Source organism: Taudactylus pleione, unplaced genomic scaffold (genome assembly GCF_031769625.1).
Source record: "Taudactylus pleione unplaced genomic scaffold, aTauple2 ptg000077l, whole genome shotgun sequence".
NCBI classification, from domain to species: domain Eukaryota; kingdom Metazoa; phylum Chordata; class Amphibia; order Anura; family Myobatrachidae; genus Taudactylus; species Taudactylus pleione.
The window spans coordinates 458,089-473,888 of record NW_028284479.1 but is presented as its reverse complement, the minus strand read 5'-3'; the positions used below and the strand labels follow the sequence as shown (position 1 = coordinate 473,888).

At 43.2% G+C, this 15,800-nt stretch overlaps 1 protein-coding gene across 1 annotated transcript in view; it reads left to right on the top strand.

The window, feature by feature from the left end:
- The first annotated feature begins 2,447 nt into the window (after positions 1-2,447).
- Positions 2,448-15,800, top strand: part of STAB2 (stabilin 2) — a 209,063-nt gene continuing 195,710 nt past the window's right edge. Inside the window, exon 1 of the mRNA XM_088467854.1 lies at positions 2,448-2,528. Coding sequence (XP_088323980.1) covers positions 2,448-2,528 — 81 coding nt within the window. The remainder of the gene's footprint in view (positions 2,529-15,800) is intronic.

The window sequence follows — 15,800 nt, the reverse complement described above, 5'->3', positions numbered from 1 at the left end:
ATGTAATTATTTATATGTACACTCAATGGCTTCATTATTTAATACACCTGTTCATTAGTGCAAATATCTAATTAGCCAGTCATGTGGCAGCAACTCAATGCCTAAAAGCACGCAGACATGGTCAGTAGGTTCAGATGTTGTTAAAACCAAATACCAAATTGGGAAGAAATGTGTTCTAAGTGACTTTGATCGGCCATGCCGGTTGACGTGGTTTGAGTAACTCATAAACTGCTGAGGTCCTAGGTTTTGCATGCACAAGAGTTCTAGAGTTTACAGAGAATGGTGCACAAAGACAAAAAAACATTGAGCAAATGGTAATTCTCTGGGCAAAAATGCCTTGTTAATGAGAGATGTCAGAGGCTACAGTAACTAAAATAACCAGGTGGGCTACAGCCACTGGTCCCTCCTACTTACTCAGCAGGGTTTGTCAAGCTACAGCTACTGTCTGCCAGTGTTTATCAGAGGTGACTGTCTCAGTGTCCGAAATGGCCGTGCTGAATCGTGGGTGGCACCATCTTGGGTTCACTTCCCCCTTATAGCGGGCTTATCAAATTCCTGGACCTGCTATCAGCTGAGCAGTGCCAGTCAATCCTGACTAGGCAATTTCGAAGTGGGTTGTTTAAATGGATCCAGTACACTCCCTCTTTGCCTGAACTCCATCTAACCTTTAGGCGGATTTATGGCTCCCGGTTCCTGGATATCTTTGTACTCCATTCCTGCGTCTCCTAGAATCCTCTCTGGGGCCCAGTCACTGAGATGTGCTGGAAGGGGAAGGAGGATCAGGGATGAGAGATTTGTATTGCAGCTACCAAAAGCATTATTAGCAGCATGTCCCCAGGGCTGGGGCACCTGTGCATATTTACACAGCCTACATGTGCACCCCTCCCCTGCTGCCGAACATGGCAATGAGCAATGTCCTCTTTGCTCAATGTACCTTGTATTTTCTGTTGAGGTTCCTCGCCGTGGTGCCCCTGTCCAAGAATAGTGCTGACTTCCATGGGAGGTGCCTCCTGTTCACCGAGGGCATGTGGCTGAGCGGGAACATCATGCTGGAGAGGGAGCACTTCAGGGTGGAGTGGTGGCCAGAGTCTTCCTGCAGGTTCAGCGTAGAGAAGAAAATCAGAATCCGATGGTTACTAACCATCAATGTTTTTGTTCCGATGGTAGTGTTTTTACTATTTGATGGTGGATGTCTGATGTTTGCCACCATCGAATGAAAATCATTTGATGGTGTTTAGATGGTTGTTTGTTTTTTTACATTTCTGATAGCAATGCCTCCCCTGGCTCCTTCCTGGCTACTTTGTCTGCAACAGGGCATCTTTGTGGGTTCGTTGAAGCTGTCTCTCAATCTCTGTCTACCTCAGATGTGACCAGGCTCAGTCCCTCACCTCCCTAGGCTGCTGCTAAGCAACAGGGCACATTGCTATCTCTGAATGCCTCTCACCGTCTCAAAGAGCCAATCAGAGTGCAGCCCTTGGCCCTGCAGCAGCAGCAGTCAGTCACTCACACAGCACAAATTTTTTTCTGTGACTTGCTTCATTGTAAGCCTCAGTTTCAGATGCTGTCTTGCTGTTTCAGCACACTGACCAGCTCCTATACAACAGCTTGGTGCAATATCTTTCCTGTGACTTGCTTCACTAAAATCATCACTGCTTGACTCCTTTTTGTCATAGATGAGTGATTCATACACCTAAACCTTCCTCTAACAATGCTGTATGGAATAATGAAAACCCTATCAAAATCCGTCCAGTGGTGCAAGAGATTAGCCCAAACGAACAGACAGACCCCTAAACCGGGGATTTTATATATATATATATATATATATATATAGATAGATATATATATATATATATACACATATATATACATATATATATTATTATTTTTTAAATCCCCGGTTTAGGGGTCTGTCTGTTCATTCGTCTGTATTAATATATATATATATATATATATATATATATATATATATATATTAGAGATGATGAGAGTGTGATCGTACTTATCTATTCTAATTGTTGGGCTTACATTAGTGGTTATAGCCAAAGGACTGCCATACTTTGTTACTTTTTCTTATCTTCAGCTCAAACTTGTACACAATGGTTAAGTACATACACTTCAATAAACTAGTTCAAATGAGTTTGATGTCAGCAGCTTCTCCGTTCTCATCCCACAACTCATTTAGGATATCCTGCCATTTGGCTTGTATCAAAGTGTCCCTTTTACAAACGAAATAGTGAAACCTTGCATGTTTTCCTATGACTGGCAGATTTCACATGCTCAGCTGTTTAACCCGGTACAGGAAAGAGAGGTGGGACTGGGGATAGCAAAATTATTTAAACACACAGCAGGCATAGAGACAGTGCATGCAATGTAATGTATAACAACTGGAAAGATCTGCTGTTCTTATGCTTTCTCAAACTAGTGATATAATTATAACTTTTATCGCCATGAAGAAAACAGCAGTTGGTTTCATTTTGTCAACGCTTGTGGGAGTCTTTAGTGTTTGTGCAGGGTCCAATACGCCACAGGTAAGAAACAATGGGTTACATATTCATATATATATATATATATATATATATATATAGTTTTGTGTGAGCTTCCATTTAGTAGCAGTTAGTAAAGTTATCTGCTTTGTTTAAAACTAACATTTTTGTTGCCAGTTCACACAGAATGTCCCATTTCTGCTAATTGGGGGGGGGGGGGGGGGCTTTAGTTTGTGATAAGGGTATCAGAAGCTCAAACATCTGATACGGTATATGTTATTAGTTTTCGTACTTTGCAAATATCTGGATCAATTTGATATAGTACAATATTTACATTATTTTGTACAACAAATAAGAAAGTTGATGGATTTCTTCTAAATCTGCATGTTTGCTGGTAATGCAGTCTTATGTGCTTTTTTTACATAAAACATATGTAGCAAAGTAATATATTGCTTGCAAGAGCAGTCATTTTTGAAAACATATTTTCCAACGGAAATATTATGATAAAACACCAGATTCAAAAAAGTATTTTGAATGATTAAAGGATTGATGTATCAAAGCTTGATGTGATATAAAATTGTGAGATATATATCACCAACCAATCAGCTTCTAACTTACATTTTGCAGGCTGTGTTTAAGAAATGATAGTTTGGATTTGATTGGTTGGTTTTATATATTTCACAATTTTATCTCACAACAAGCTTTGATACATATGCCCCTAGGTTGTAAAAAAGATTATTATTTTTCCAACAGATCTTGATACAAAAATAAATTGTTGTAAGTGTGGCATATAATGTGAATTTGGCATGAACTAGAACATATCTAAGCTCTGAGGCTGGACACCCAATGTTAATGTCTTCTTCATTACTAGCAGTCAAAACTCTTTATTGGCTCATGCCAGCCAATAGCCTAAGATAAGACACATTTACAGTGCCCAATGTCTCTCACCAGTACAGTGCTTAATGTATCACATTAATGTATCACTGTGCTTAATGTATCACATTTCTCTGAAGTTGAATGCAGACAGTTAAGACACAGTGTCTCAGTGATTTGTGTGCTAAATCTATTCATTGGTATCTCAGAATGTGTCATACGTTTTACAGCAGTAAAACTCCCCAAGTCAGATTCTAATGATAGAAATCTTATATGTAAATGGTTATTGAACAAAGTGCTACAAATAAAATAAATGAACTGTAGCCGGTAGTCACAAATTAGACTTTCATTACTCTAACACTAGAAAGTAGAGCTAATATCTGATTTATACCCCTTTCAGGCTGATGACCTGTGAAGTATATGGGTCTATCAACTCGTGAATCTCCCAGGTCTCAGTTCCTGACCCTGGTACAGAGCAGGATCGCAGACCTGGGTCAGTCCCTTTCACACATGGGGCATTTGTATCAAAGCTTGATGTGAGATAAATTTGTGAGATATATATGACCAACCAATCAGCTTCTAACGTACATTTTGCAGGCTGTGTTTAAAAAATGATAGTTAGGAGCTGATTGGTTGGTGATATATATCTTACAATTTTATCTCACATCAAGCTTTGATACATATGCCCCATAGACCCAGATCGGTACTTAGGCTATGTGTAAAAGGGGTATCATATAGGTTACAGGCCAAATATTCCATTTGTACAATGTTATTAAGTAATTCCTTTTGTTTTGTCATAAAACAAGACAAAATAGCATCTCAGGGTATTAAGGGGCATATGTATCAAAGCTTGATGTGAGATAAAATTGTGAAATATATATCACCAACCAATCAGCTCCAAACTATCATTTCTTAAACACAGCCTGCAAAATGTAAATTAGAAGCTGATTGATTGGTGATATATATCGCACAATTTTATCTAACATCAAGCTTTGATACATATGGCCCAAAGTGAGATAATAAAAATATTTTTAATAGATGTTTTGCAATAGCTTTAACAGTAATGTCAGGATATTTATATATTGTATAGATTTTAGTGTATATTAACATAAAGTAAGGTTTGCCAAAATGTATGCTAAAACTGTCACCATGTGAACTGCAATCAAATATTCAATTATAAACATTGGATAAAAGTGACGTGCTGTAGAGCTGCATTATTTAGTAAAACCTGCTCATATTGTACATATCTATCCACTCTCCGTTACTCTCTTTTTGCCATCCTATATAATGTTCTTGGCTTATAACATTGATTATTATCCTAGTATTGCATCCTGTTTTGTTTTCAGATCATCTTCCCCAGCGTCTGTTATTTCCCCTATGCAACATAACGATAATATGCCTAGTGATCATGTGATGTTGGTAGCTATAGAAGTGACCGGCCGCAGACAGCCTTTCACGTGCAGCCCCCATCTCCTTACTGCTTTATTGTAAGGTTTGTTTGTTCGAGATATCTGCTACGGTTCCCATCTTAACGATCGCAGCAGCCATCCCCATAGCTTTCTATGAGGAATGTGATAAGGCCCAGGGTCGTCTTAGCAGTGTGGGCCCTGGGCAAAGCAATGCACTGGGGCTCCTACCCACCGATTCATGGGAAAAAAATGTAAATGGTAAATAAAATTAGACCCTCCTGCATGCCCATCAGACCTCCCACACATGCAGAGAGACACTGTCTGACTGGTCTGAAGCCGGAGGTGAGCACTCGTCATGGGGGCGGGGATGGGGGGGGGAGTTAGATCAGAATACAATGCAGCGGTGGCCGGCTTATAAAAACATCACACATTTCCCAACTGGCCGCAGCTGCAGGGGGGCGGGTTGGCAGGCCCCTACAAGCTTTCAGCCCTTCGGCAACTGCCCAACAATCCCAATTGAAGAGATGGCCCTGATAAGGCCCCATTTCCCGAGCTTTGAATAGCTCAGCTTTTCGGAGGTTAGCCATTGTAGCCTAAATGCTGGCATGATTTTATTCCCAAACTTTTTCTACAATAAACCAATGATGGCCCATCCAGATAATCTTAAAGGGCCACATGTGCTACCTACCCTATAAGGGGGAGATGTCTCAAGCCTTGGAGAGAGAAAAAGTGGTGGAGTTGCCCAAGCAACCAATCAACCTCTACCTGTCATTTATCTAACACAGTCTATGAAATGACAGGTAGAGGCTGATTGGTTGCTTTGGGCATCTTCTCTATTTTATCTCTCTCCAAAGCTTGATACATCTCCACCCAAAAGTGCCGCACATTAGCATTAATCTCAGTAACTTGCAACAATATATTTAATCAAAGAAAGACATAACATGTAGAGCAGGCCCCACATGTACTCCCAATTATGCTTAGATTGTACTGCAGGCCACTCAAACCTCTCCATTTAGCCAAAAACATTGTTGGATTCCCAATAAAACCACAATCACACCAAAATGCCTGTACTTACAACTTGCCCTAAAAGGCCCTCTACTCTACCACCCACTCATCACTTACATTTCCCATGTCCTTAAAACTTCATACAAATTGCTGATCTAATGCCACCCACATTGGGAGCACCAGTCACCCACTACTAATCTAGTGACTCTTAAAATCCTGCCTAAAACTTGCTTACTTTGCTTTAGTTAATACACATCTGTCCCCCGCTGATCTCACATGTGCTTCTGGCACCGTATTGCCCATGTACTGAGTGGTGTATATCACATGATGTAGTGAAGGTCACATTAAGCGGAAGTCAGGTGATCTGAGCATAAAATAACACCATGTTTGGTTTTATCCTCTACTTTATGACCCACCGAGATTCACCCTGGGACCCTGGCAGTGGCGTCACTATAAATTTTGCTCCCCCCTGCCAAAAATGTTTCTGGCGCCCCCCCCCCTCCCACGGTTTCATGCTAGATGCACGGGGTCTCTGGGTTTCATGCTTGTTGCCAGGGGTTTCATGCTTGTTGTCAGGTGTTCCATACCCGTTGCCAGTGGCTCCATGCTCATTGCCAGGGGTTTTACGCTCGTTGCCAGGGGTATAATATATATATATTTGGAAGTGTATGTAAATGGGGGCACCGCTGCTACTTTGAATTCACAGAGCATCCCTGCTAGTCACACAGCACCACTCCTAGTCAGAGGGTATCCCTTCTAGTCACAGCACATCCCTGCTATTCACAGGGCATCCCTCCCAGTCGTATAAAGCATCCTATATTGCCAGCATCCCTCACACTACATTTATATATACAGTACACCATGTATCACAGAGCACCAATCATCATCACCACAACAAGCATCCAGCACAGATCATCCTTCCCATACACAGACAGAGCACAAAAGCAGAGCATTGCTCCACTACACAGAGACAGAGACAGTGGCTTTACTTTTAGGGGGGCGGTTAGAGAATGAATACTAACTCCTTCCCTCAGATACCCCAATTATATTATGCTCCACAGAGGCTCCCCCCAATAATAAAATTCCCCAAAGAACAGGCTCCCCCCAGCCCCACACGTGCACCAGACCACCCCAATAGTAATATTCCACACAGAGAGGGCTCCCCCCAGCCCCACATGTACACCAGACCACCCCAATAGTAATATTCCACACAGAGTAGGCTCCCCCCAGCCCCACACGTGCACCAGACCACCCCAATAGTAATATTCCACACAGAGCAGGCTCCCCCCAGCCCCACACGTGCACCAGACCACCCCAATAGTAATATTCCACACAGAGCAGGCTCCCCCCAGCCCCACACGTGCACCAGACCACCCCAATAGTAATATTCCACACAGAGCAGGCTCCCCCCAGCACCACACGTGCACCAGACCACCCCAATAGTAATATTCAACACAGAGCAGGCTCCCCCCAGCCCCACACGTGCACCAGACCACCCCAATAGTAATATTCCACACAGAGCAGGCTCCCCCCAGCACCACACGTGGACCAGACCACCCCAATAGTAATATTCCACACAGAGCAGGCTCCCCCCAGCACCACACGTGCACCAGACCACCCCAATAGTAATATTCCACACAGAGCAGGCTCCCCCCAGCACCACACGTGCACCAGACCACCCCAATAGTAATATTCCACACAGAGCAGGCTTCCCCCAGCCTCACATGTGCACCAGACCACCCCAGTAGTAATATTCCCCACAGAGCAGGCACCCCCATAACCCACACATACACCAGACCCTCCCTCTCAACCCCACTGATAAACTGCACAAAGACTCACGGTGATAGCACTCCTCAGAAAAAGTGACAGCCAGGCAGGAGAAGACTCGATCACGGAGTGTCAGCCAGCCCAGTCCATTGACAGTCTGCTCTGCTGCTAAAGTCAAGAAGTTGGCGTCCACCTCGACGGATCCCAGCATCCTCCCTGTCCTCACTGCGCATGTCAGAAATCAAATCTCTGACCTTGTGCATGCGCAATGGGGGCCTTCTGCTGCGGAGATTATTAACAGGGGCTGCCGCTTCACCCCTGGACTGGAGACGGAGGTGTGTCACGTGACATACATAAGTGAGTCAGTGACAGTCTACAGACCATCGCACTGGTGCTGCCGCTGCACAGGGCTGCCATCAGAAATTATAGGGCCCAGTACAGATGAAACAGACATTAAACTACATGCTAACATTACATGATATGCTGACATTACACTACATGCTAACATTACACGATATGCTGACATTACACTACATGCTAACATTACACTACATGCTAACATTACACTACATGCTGACATTACACTTTATGCTGACATTACACTACATGCTAACATTACACTTTATGCTGACATTACACTACAGGCTAACATTACACTACATGCTGACATTACACTATATGCTAACATTACACTACATGCTAAAACTACATGCTAACATCACACTTTATGCTGACATTACACTTTATGCTGACATTACGCTACATGCTAACATTACACTATATGCTAACATTATACTACATGCTGACATTACACTACATGCTGACATTACACGACATGCTGACATTACACGATATGCTGACATTACACTACATGCTGACATTACACTACATGCTAACATTACACGACATGCTGACATTACACGATATGCTGACATTACACTAAATTCTAACATCACACGACATGCTGACATTACACTACTTGCTGACATTACACTACATGCTGACATTACACTATATGCTGACATTACACTTCATGCTAACATTACACTATATGCTAACATTACACTACATGCTGACATTACACTTTATGCTGACATTACACTATATGCTGACATTACACTTCATGATGACATTACACGACATGCTGCATCCGAAGTTCCCAACTGTCAGGTATGTAAATACAGAGCATGAAATCAGGTCCCCTGCGGCCCGAAAACCCAACCTGCCCCCGACCCAGCCAGCTCCTGACTGACACTGACATGAGGGCCCGCAGCGAGCTGATGACCCTGACCGCAGACTGCTGTGTGTACTAGGAGGCAGACATCTGCTGCGCAGCAACCGCCTGAGCCGCGGCACTGGCAATGGAGGAGCTGCCCCTTCAGAGCTGGAGCCCGGCGGCAGGCGCCTCTATTGTCTCCCATAGTTCTGCCCTTGGACAGAGCATTGCAGCCTGCACACAGCAGCATCTGGTACACATCCAGCATCCTGAGTGGCCTGGGTGTGGGGGGCGTCAGGTTGTGGCTACTGCAGACCCATCGGCTCCTCCCACCGGTGTCTGACAGCCCTGAGGAAGAGGAGAGAGAGCCAGTATGAATACCTGTCAGACAGCAGGAAGCGGCTGTACTCCTCCGTCTCCTCGGCACAGTGCAACACACGCAGGAGCCCGTGGGTGCAGGGCCAGTGCAAGGTTTCTTGGCACCCTATGCATTTCTTCAACCTTGCACCCTCCCTCCCCTCTCGGATAGCTACACAAGCCCTTATGCAGTGCCCCTTATACAGTGCCCCCAGTAGTGCCCCTTATTCAGTGCCCCCAGTAGTGGTCCCTCTTATATAGTGACCCCAGTACTAACCCCCCAGCAGTGCCCCCAGTAGTAGTCCCCCCCAGCAGTGCCTCCAGTAGTAGTCCTCCCCCAGCATTGCCCCCAGTAGTAGTCCACCACCTATGCAGTACCCCCAGCAGTAATCCCCACCTATGCAGTGCCCCCAGCAGTAATCCCCACCTATGCAGTGCCCTCAGTAGTGGTCCCACCAGTGCAGTGCCCCAGTAGTTGTCCCACCAGTGCAGTGCCCCCAGTAGTAGTCCTCCCAGTAGTAGTCCCCCCCAGCAGTGCCCCCAGTAGTAGTCCCACCCAGCAATGCCCCCAGTAGTAGTCCCCCCAGCAGTGCCCCCAGTGGTAGTCCCCCAAGCAGTAGTCGCCCCCAGCAATGCCTCCAGTGTTATACCCCCCCAGCAGTGCTCCCAGTAGTAGTCGCTCTCAGCAATCCCCCCAGTGGTAGTCCCCCCAGCAGTGCCCCCAGTAGTAGTCGCCCCAGCAATGCCCCTAGTAGTAGCCCCCCCAGCAATGCCCTCAGTAGTAGTCCCCCTCCAGTAGGACCTCTAGCATACGTCTCCTCCTAGGTGGCGGCCATTTTGGAAGGGCCATTTCAGATTTCATGCGGACGGCTAGTGCGCATGAAATCTGCAGCCACCGCGCCCCACATGCCTCCGCGCCCCCAAGCCACCGCAGGGTCTGCGGGGGCTGTAGTTACGCCACTGGCCCCTGGTTTTCTAATCGATAATAAGTCGGCCTCAGGTGAAGTAGAGCACAGGTTCTCAAACTCGGCCCTCAGGACCCCAAATAGTGCATGTTTTCCAGGTCTCCTCACAGAATCACAAGTGAAATAATTAGGTCCACCTGTAGATTTTTTTAAAATGTGTTAGTGAGTAATTAATACACCTGTGCACCTGTCAGGAGACCTGGAAAATGTGAATTGTGTGAGGTCCTGAGGACAAGCTGGAACTACAGTACAGTAATGTGGCATAAAACAGAGAATAGGACTGATAGGACAAAAATTAGGTAGAAGGTAAAGGCTCAATGAGCCACATGTTGCCCATCACTGCACTACACAGATGAGAGCTAATTAGTTATTATGATTCAGCACAAAGGTCTTACCTAAATGTTTGTACCTGAACCTTGCCTGAAAACACTTTGCTAATGTTTGCATCATACTTGCCTACATTTGAAAAAGCATTTCAGGAAGATTGTGAAAGCAACACCTATGAGCGCTGGTTAAGATGGACGTGTACTGCTACATCTGATACGTGTGTCAGAAAATTGCCTTACATCCAAATGTAAATGAGCCCCAAAGCAGTTATTAAGATCCACTGGGTGATGAAAACACACTGATACTTTTCAAAAAAATGCATGTAACCATAGGGATCATTGTGCTTTATATCCAATACACGGAAATTATACTAAGGGGTAAATTTACTAAGAATCGAGATAGGTCGAGATGACCATCTCAGGTGATTTATTGATTTTTTCCCTGCTTGCAAATTTACTAAAGGTAAAGTCGGGTGAGTTAGAGAGAAATTTCTCTCATCTCCCTCGTAAAACTCGGGTGAGATAGCAATCTCGAATCAAATCACCATTGGGCCAAATCGGAAGTACTTTTCACCAAAAACATACATCTCTCAAATTTACCAAAAATCGGGATGACAAGCTCGGGTGAGATAGGAGCAAACTCTCTGTCAAAATCACTTTTTAAACTCTCAACCCTCTGAGCTGCGAGATGGTCAGAAACATACACAAATCATTGTGATTTGGCAAGAGTTGTAGAGTTGGCAAGTATGGTTTGCTAGTACTCCCTATTATCATTTTGATAAAGTCAGAAAATTACAATTTTACTGATGAATGTAGTACTTCTAAACACAATATCGTTTAACGATAATCGTTTGAAAAAATCGTTCACTTTCTGAGTTAAACGATGAACGATCATCGTTCATGCGCGTTCACGTTTGTAGTTCAGTCAGACTTGTTAACTCAACGATTTTCATTAAGTTAATATGCAAAAATCGTTTGTAGTTCAAAAAAATCGTTAATTACACTTTAAAAAATCTGACAGATAATCTAACAGATAATAGTTCATGAAATCGTTCATAAAATCATTCATAAAATCGTTGGTAACAAAATCGCTGTGTGTGTGTGTATGCAGCTTAAGTTTTAATCCATGTTTAAAAATGTATTTAGGCATATCTTTTAGATTTGACATACTCCCGGCTAGGCAAGCTATATATAGTCCTCCCAGCACCTAGAGCTGTCCCCCCACAATCCAAAAGGCTGCACATACTCTCACTCTGGGGCGGATTCATTTAGCCGTGAAAAGCACAATGTTTTCACCTCATTCGCTTGTTTTGAGGCAAAATTTTCACATGCTTACTCATTACACTCACCCGCTTTTCGCCTTATTCAATTGTAAAGCAGGCGAAAACACATATGAGTGAATAGCGGAACTGGCAAAAAGGTCACTTTTTGGGGGGGAAATCAGGTTGTACACCCAGGGAATCAATATAGAAGTGTATTATTAGCCATAATAAAAGTAGTTAAGGATCTTATTTTGAGTCAAAGGGCTGTTTTATGCATATTTGTATGAGTGTGGAAAATATATATTAAGCAATATCTTTTATGAAAAAACTAGCTGGAATACCTGGCGTTGCCCGGGATTTTAAGAATGTTTGTTTACACATCATCCTCCAACCAACCTCTCCTTAGGCAGGCCTCAAGAAAAGTGTGACAAACTTCCCCATCCACAATCCTAAGGTCTTCGAAGGAAGTAGGACCTGTAATGGTGTAAAGCAAACTTCGGAGATAGAAGCATTCAAAATGTGTTGGATGTACAGTGTAAACACGGCCAAGAGCTTCTGTTGCTCTGATACCAGGATGACCATCTACAGCGACTCCCTGTTTTCTGCGCAGAAAAACTTTCGGAGAAGCATTGCATGTGTAATATTTTGGCAGCTCACAGTACAGCAGGGTCCTTGCAAAGTCATAGTTTTTTTACACAGTTGGAAGAAAGAAGTAAATGTTGTTGCGTAATCTGGTATAGTCAGAAAGCTGAGAATGCTGGCAAAGCCTGCTAAAGCTCTCTTCGATAATAAACATTAAGATCATGACAAAACATGGCAACACAAAACACTTGCACCGAGGCCCTACCCATATGACGTGAGGCCCCACAATGAGCGTCCAGCAAAAATTGTGCTTTTAAATTAATTCAAAATGAACAGTAATTAATTTTGATTAAAACATTTTTTAGTTGCCTCTGCCGTGTTTTAATACGCTTGTATGTAAAATGTCACGATCTTCGCTTGTAAACTGTGGATTTGTATAGAAAGACGGAAGTACAGAAGGACAAGTTTTCGCTTTGATATAGTAGAGATGAGAGAAAAGAAAAACTAGTAGATAAGCTAAATCCTTTTGTAATGCCGTACCTGACCTGTAGAGGGTGAATGATATGCAAAAATTGTGATTTTTAATTAATTAAAAAGTAATGGTAATTAATTTCAATTTAGTAGAGAAGATAGAAAAGAAAAAATAGTAGATAAGCTGAATCCTTTTGTAATGCCGTACCTGACCTGTAGAGGGTGAATGCTATGCAAAAATTGTGGTTTTTCATTCATTTAAAAGTAACAGTAATTAATTTCGATTTCAAATTTTTTTAGTTGCCTCCGCCGTGTTTTAATACGCTCGTATGTAAAATTTCACGATTGTGGTTTGTAAACTGGGGATTTGTATAGAAAGACAGAAGGACAAATTTTTGCTTTTATATAGTAGATAATTGCTGTAGTTAAATTGGGGGTATATGTAAATGAATACTAAGATATTTTGGGGGTTGTAAAGTGCAGAATATTTTTTTTAAAAATACACCTGCTGCAGCCTCCTGCAATCCTAAAAACACATGTCCCATCCATAGAGCACACCAAAATACCTATCCCAGTACTTCAACCCCATTTTCAAACACTTTTTGCATTTTCACCCCAAAAATGACATGTCTTTTTTTGGGGTGAATTAAGATAATTGTTTACATTTTTTTGCCTAATTAGTCATTAGGGGGGGATGTGTCCAAAGGGTTCTGAACCAAGTTCCCCCATTTGCACCCCAAAATATGGATTTTGCCTTTGGGTGGCGAAACTTTTTCGCCTGATTTTGCCTATAGAGTTTTCGCTTAGGCGAAAACGTCCTGGAATAGGTTCTGTATGTTCTGCTTATTTTAGGCTAGACGGTGCAATTGTTCACCTTGTAAAACCATAATGTGATGCAGGGGTTGGGGTGGTTCTGAAGATGTAAAATGTGCAAACCAGATAAGGGGGTGACTCAGTAGTGGACGGAATTGCAAAGCCGCACGCAAGCAGTCCTTGCAATTATGTTAATGCAGCATGCATTACTTATCTGAGCTGCATTGGAAAATCTGCGATCACATCGGCCGTCTGAGTCACCCATGGGGTCATGCAAGCTGGCCGCCGCATACAAGAAAGAGGCCAGGAAATCTACGGCACCCGACGGAGATCCTGGCCTCTTCCCTTTCCCCCAACAGTGGAGACACGCCTCCATTTCGGGAAATGGAGGCCGTCGCCGCCCCCTCCTATATACAAACGGCAGCAGACTGTCAATCACTGACAGTCTGCTGTCGGACTTCGTGTGAACCCACAGGACTCGTACTGCACATGCGCAGTACGGGTCGGGTCCCTGCGCAGATTCCCGATCATCGGGAATCTGCGTTCAGCAGTGCACTGCTGAATAAGGCTCTAAATGTAATAGGTTGCGACCTTCCAATGCTGAGGGGATTTATGCAAGTCTATTTTTAATTTGACAATCATTTTAAAGGTTTAGCCTTTAAAATGATGGTCACTTTTAAAATACGGGGATACTTGCATAAATCCCCTCATAGGAGTAAATTTATTAAGAGGGATGTTCTATTAAGAAGTGATGTTGCCATAGCAACCAATCAGATTCTACTTCTCATTTATCTAGCACCTTCTAGAAGATAATACCTGCAATATGGTTGCTATTGGCAACATCACTTCTTAATAGAACTCCCATCTTAGTAAATTTACCCCATAGAGTCTTAAGATGGGTACATACGATATATCGGCCGATCTTGCGATCTGCAACGAATTGCAATGACCATTGTATAGTGTGTCGGGCAAACCCACCCAATTCATGGTTGAACCATGGAACAATATTTTGTATCATCATACGGCACATACAGTATTGTAATGTGTACAGTGATGCGATATATTGTTACACCGCATTGCCGCTGGGTCGCACCGTCATTCAGATGTGTACCCAGCTTTAGAAAGAGAGCAGTTTGGAAGTGCCATTGCTCACATTTCTGAGAAATATTTTAAAAACAGTGAACCATAATAAAATAAGAGACACTGATAAATGCATTCCTGTGGGAAAAACGGGATGTAGTCTGCATACCGGCATGCGGGATGCGGACTGTCGATATACCGGTGCCGGCATCCCGAGTTCCAGAATCCCGCCGAGCAGCATCCCAAAGGTAAGTATCAGGTTAGGGTTAGGCACTAGGGGGAGGGTTAGGTTTAGGGTGCGGGGAGGGGGAGGTTAGGTTTAGGCACTAAGGTGAGAGGTTAGGGTTAGGTCAGAGGTTCCCAAACGCAGTCGTCAAGGCTCCCCAGCAGTTCAGGTTTTAGAGATATCCATGACAGAGCACAAGTGTTTAAATCAAATTGACTGAGGTGCTAATTAAGTCACCTGTGCTCAACCATGGATATCTCTAAATCCTGAATTGTTGTGTAGTCTTGAGGACCGCGTTTGTGAACCTCTAGGTTAGGCAACAAAAAGGGAGAGATAGGGTTAGTGTAGGGAGAGGGGGAAGGTTAGCATACTGACCAACAAGTGTCGGTATGTTAACCCTGTCGGAATCCCGGCTACGGGATTCTGACAGCCGGGATCCCGACTGCCAACAACCGATATCCAACCTGGGAAAAACCATGGGTCTTTAATGTACTGTACTTGAAACAACTAATGAAGAGTAAGTGCAAACTAAAATGCATTTAAAGACCCATTCGTTGGACAGATTGGTTCAGAACCACTGGGACACCTTCCTTAATGACTAATTATTCAAAAAGATTTTTGTAATTAGCTTAATTTGGTCAATAATGACATGTCATTTTTGGGGCGAAAGAGTGCAGGAAAATGGTTTAATTGATTTGGGACAGGTATATGGGGGTGCTATATGAGTGGGAAAGGTGTTTGTAAGATTACAGGTGGTCTTAGAGGCATATTTTGAAGGATTTTTAAAAGTGTCTTTAAATGAGACAAATATATACTTCCCCAATAAAAAAGACATTTTTTTTTTCCAAAAAACCACTTGCTTTCTATAATTTATTCACTGTTTTAGAAAAATGCATATAACATCCATTTGACTCAATTTAAGAACTTCAAATACTTTTATTACGGCCACTAATACACTTCTATAT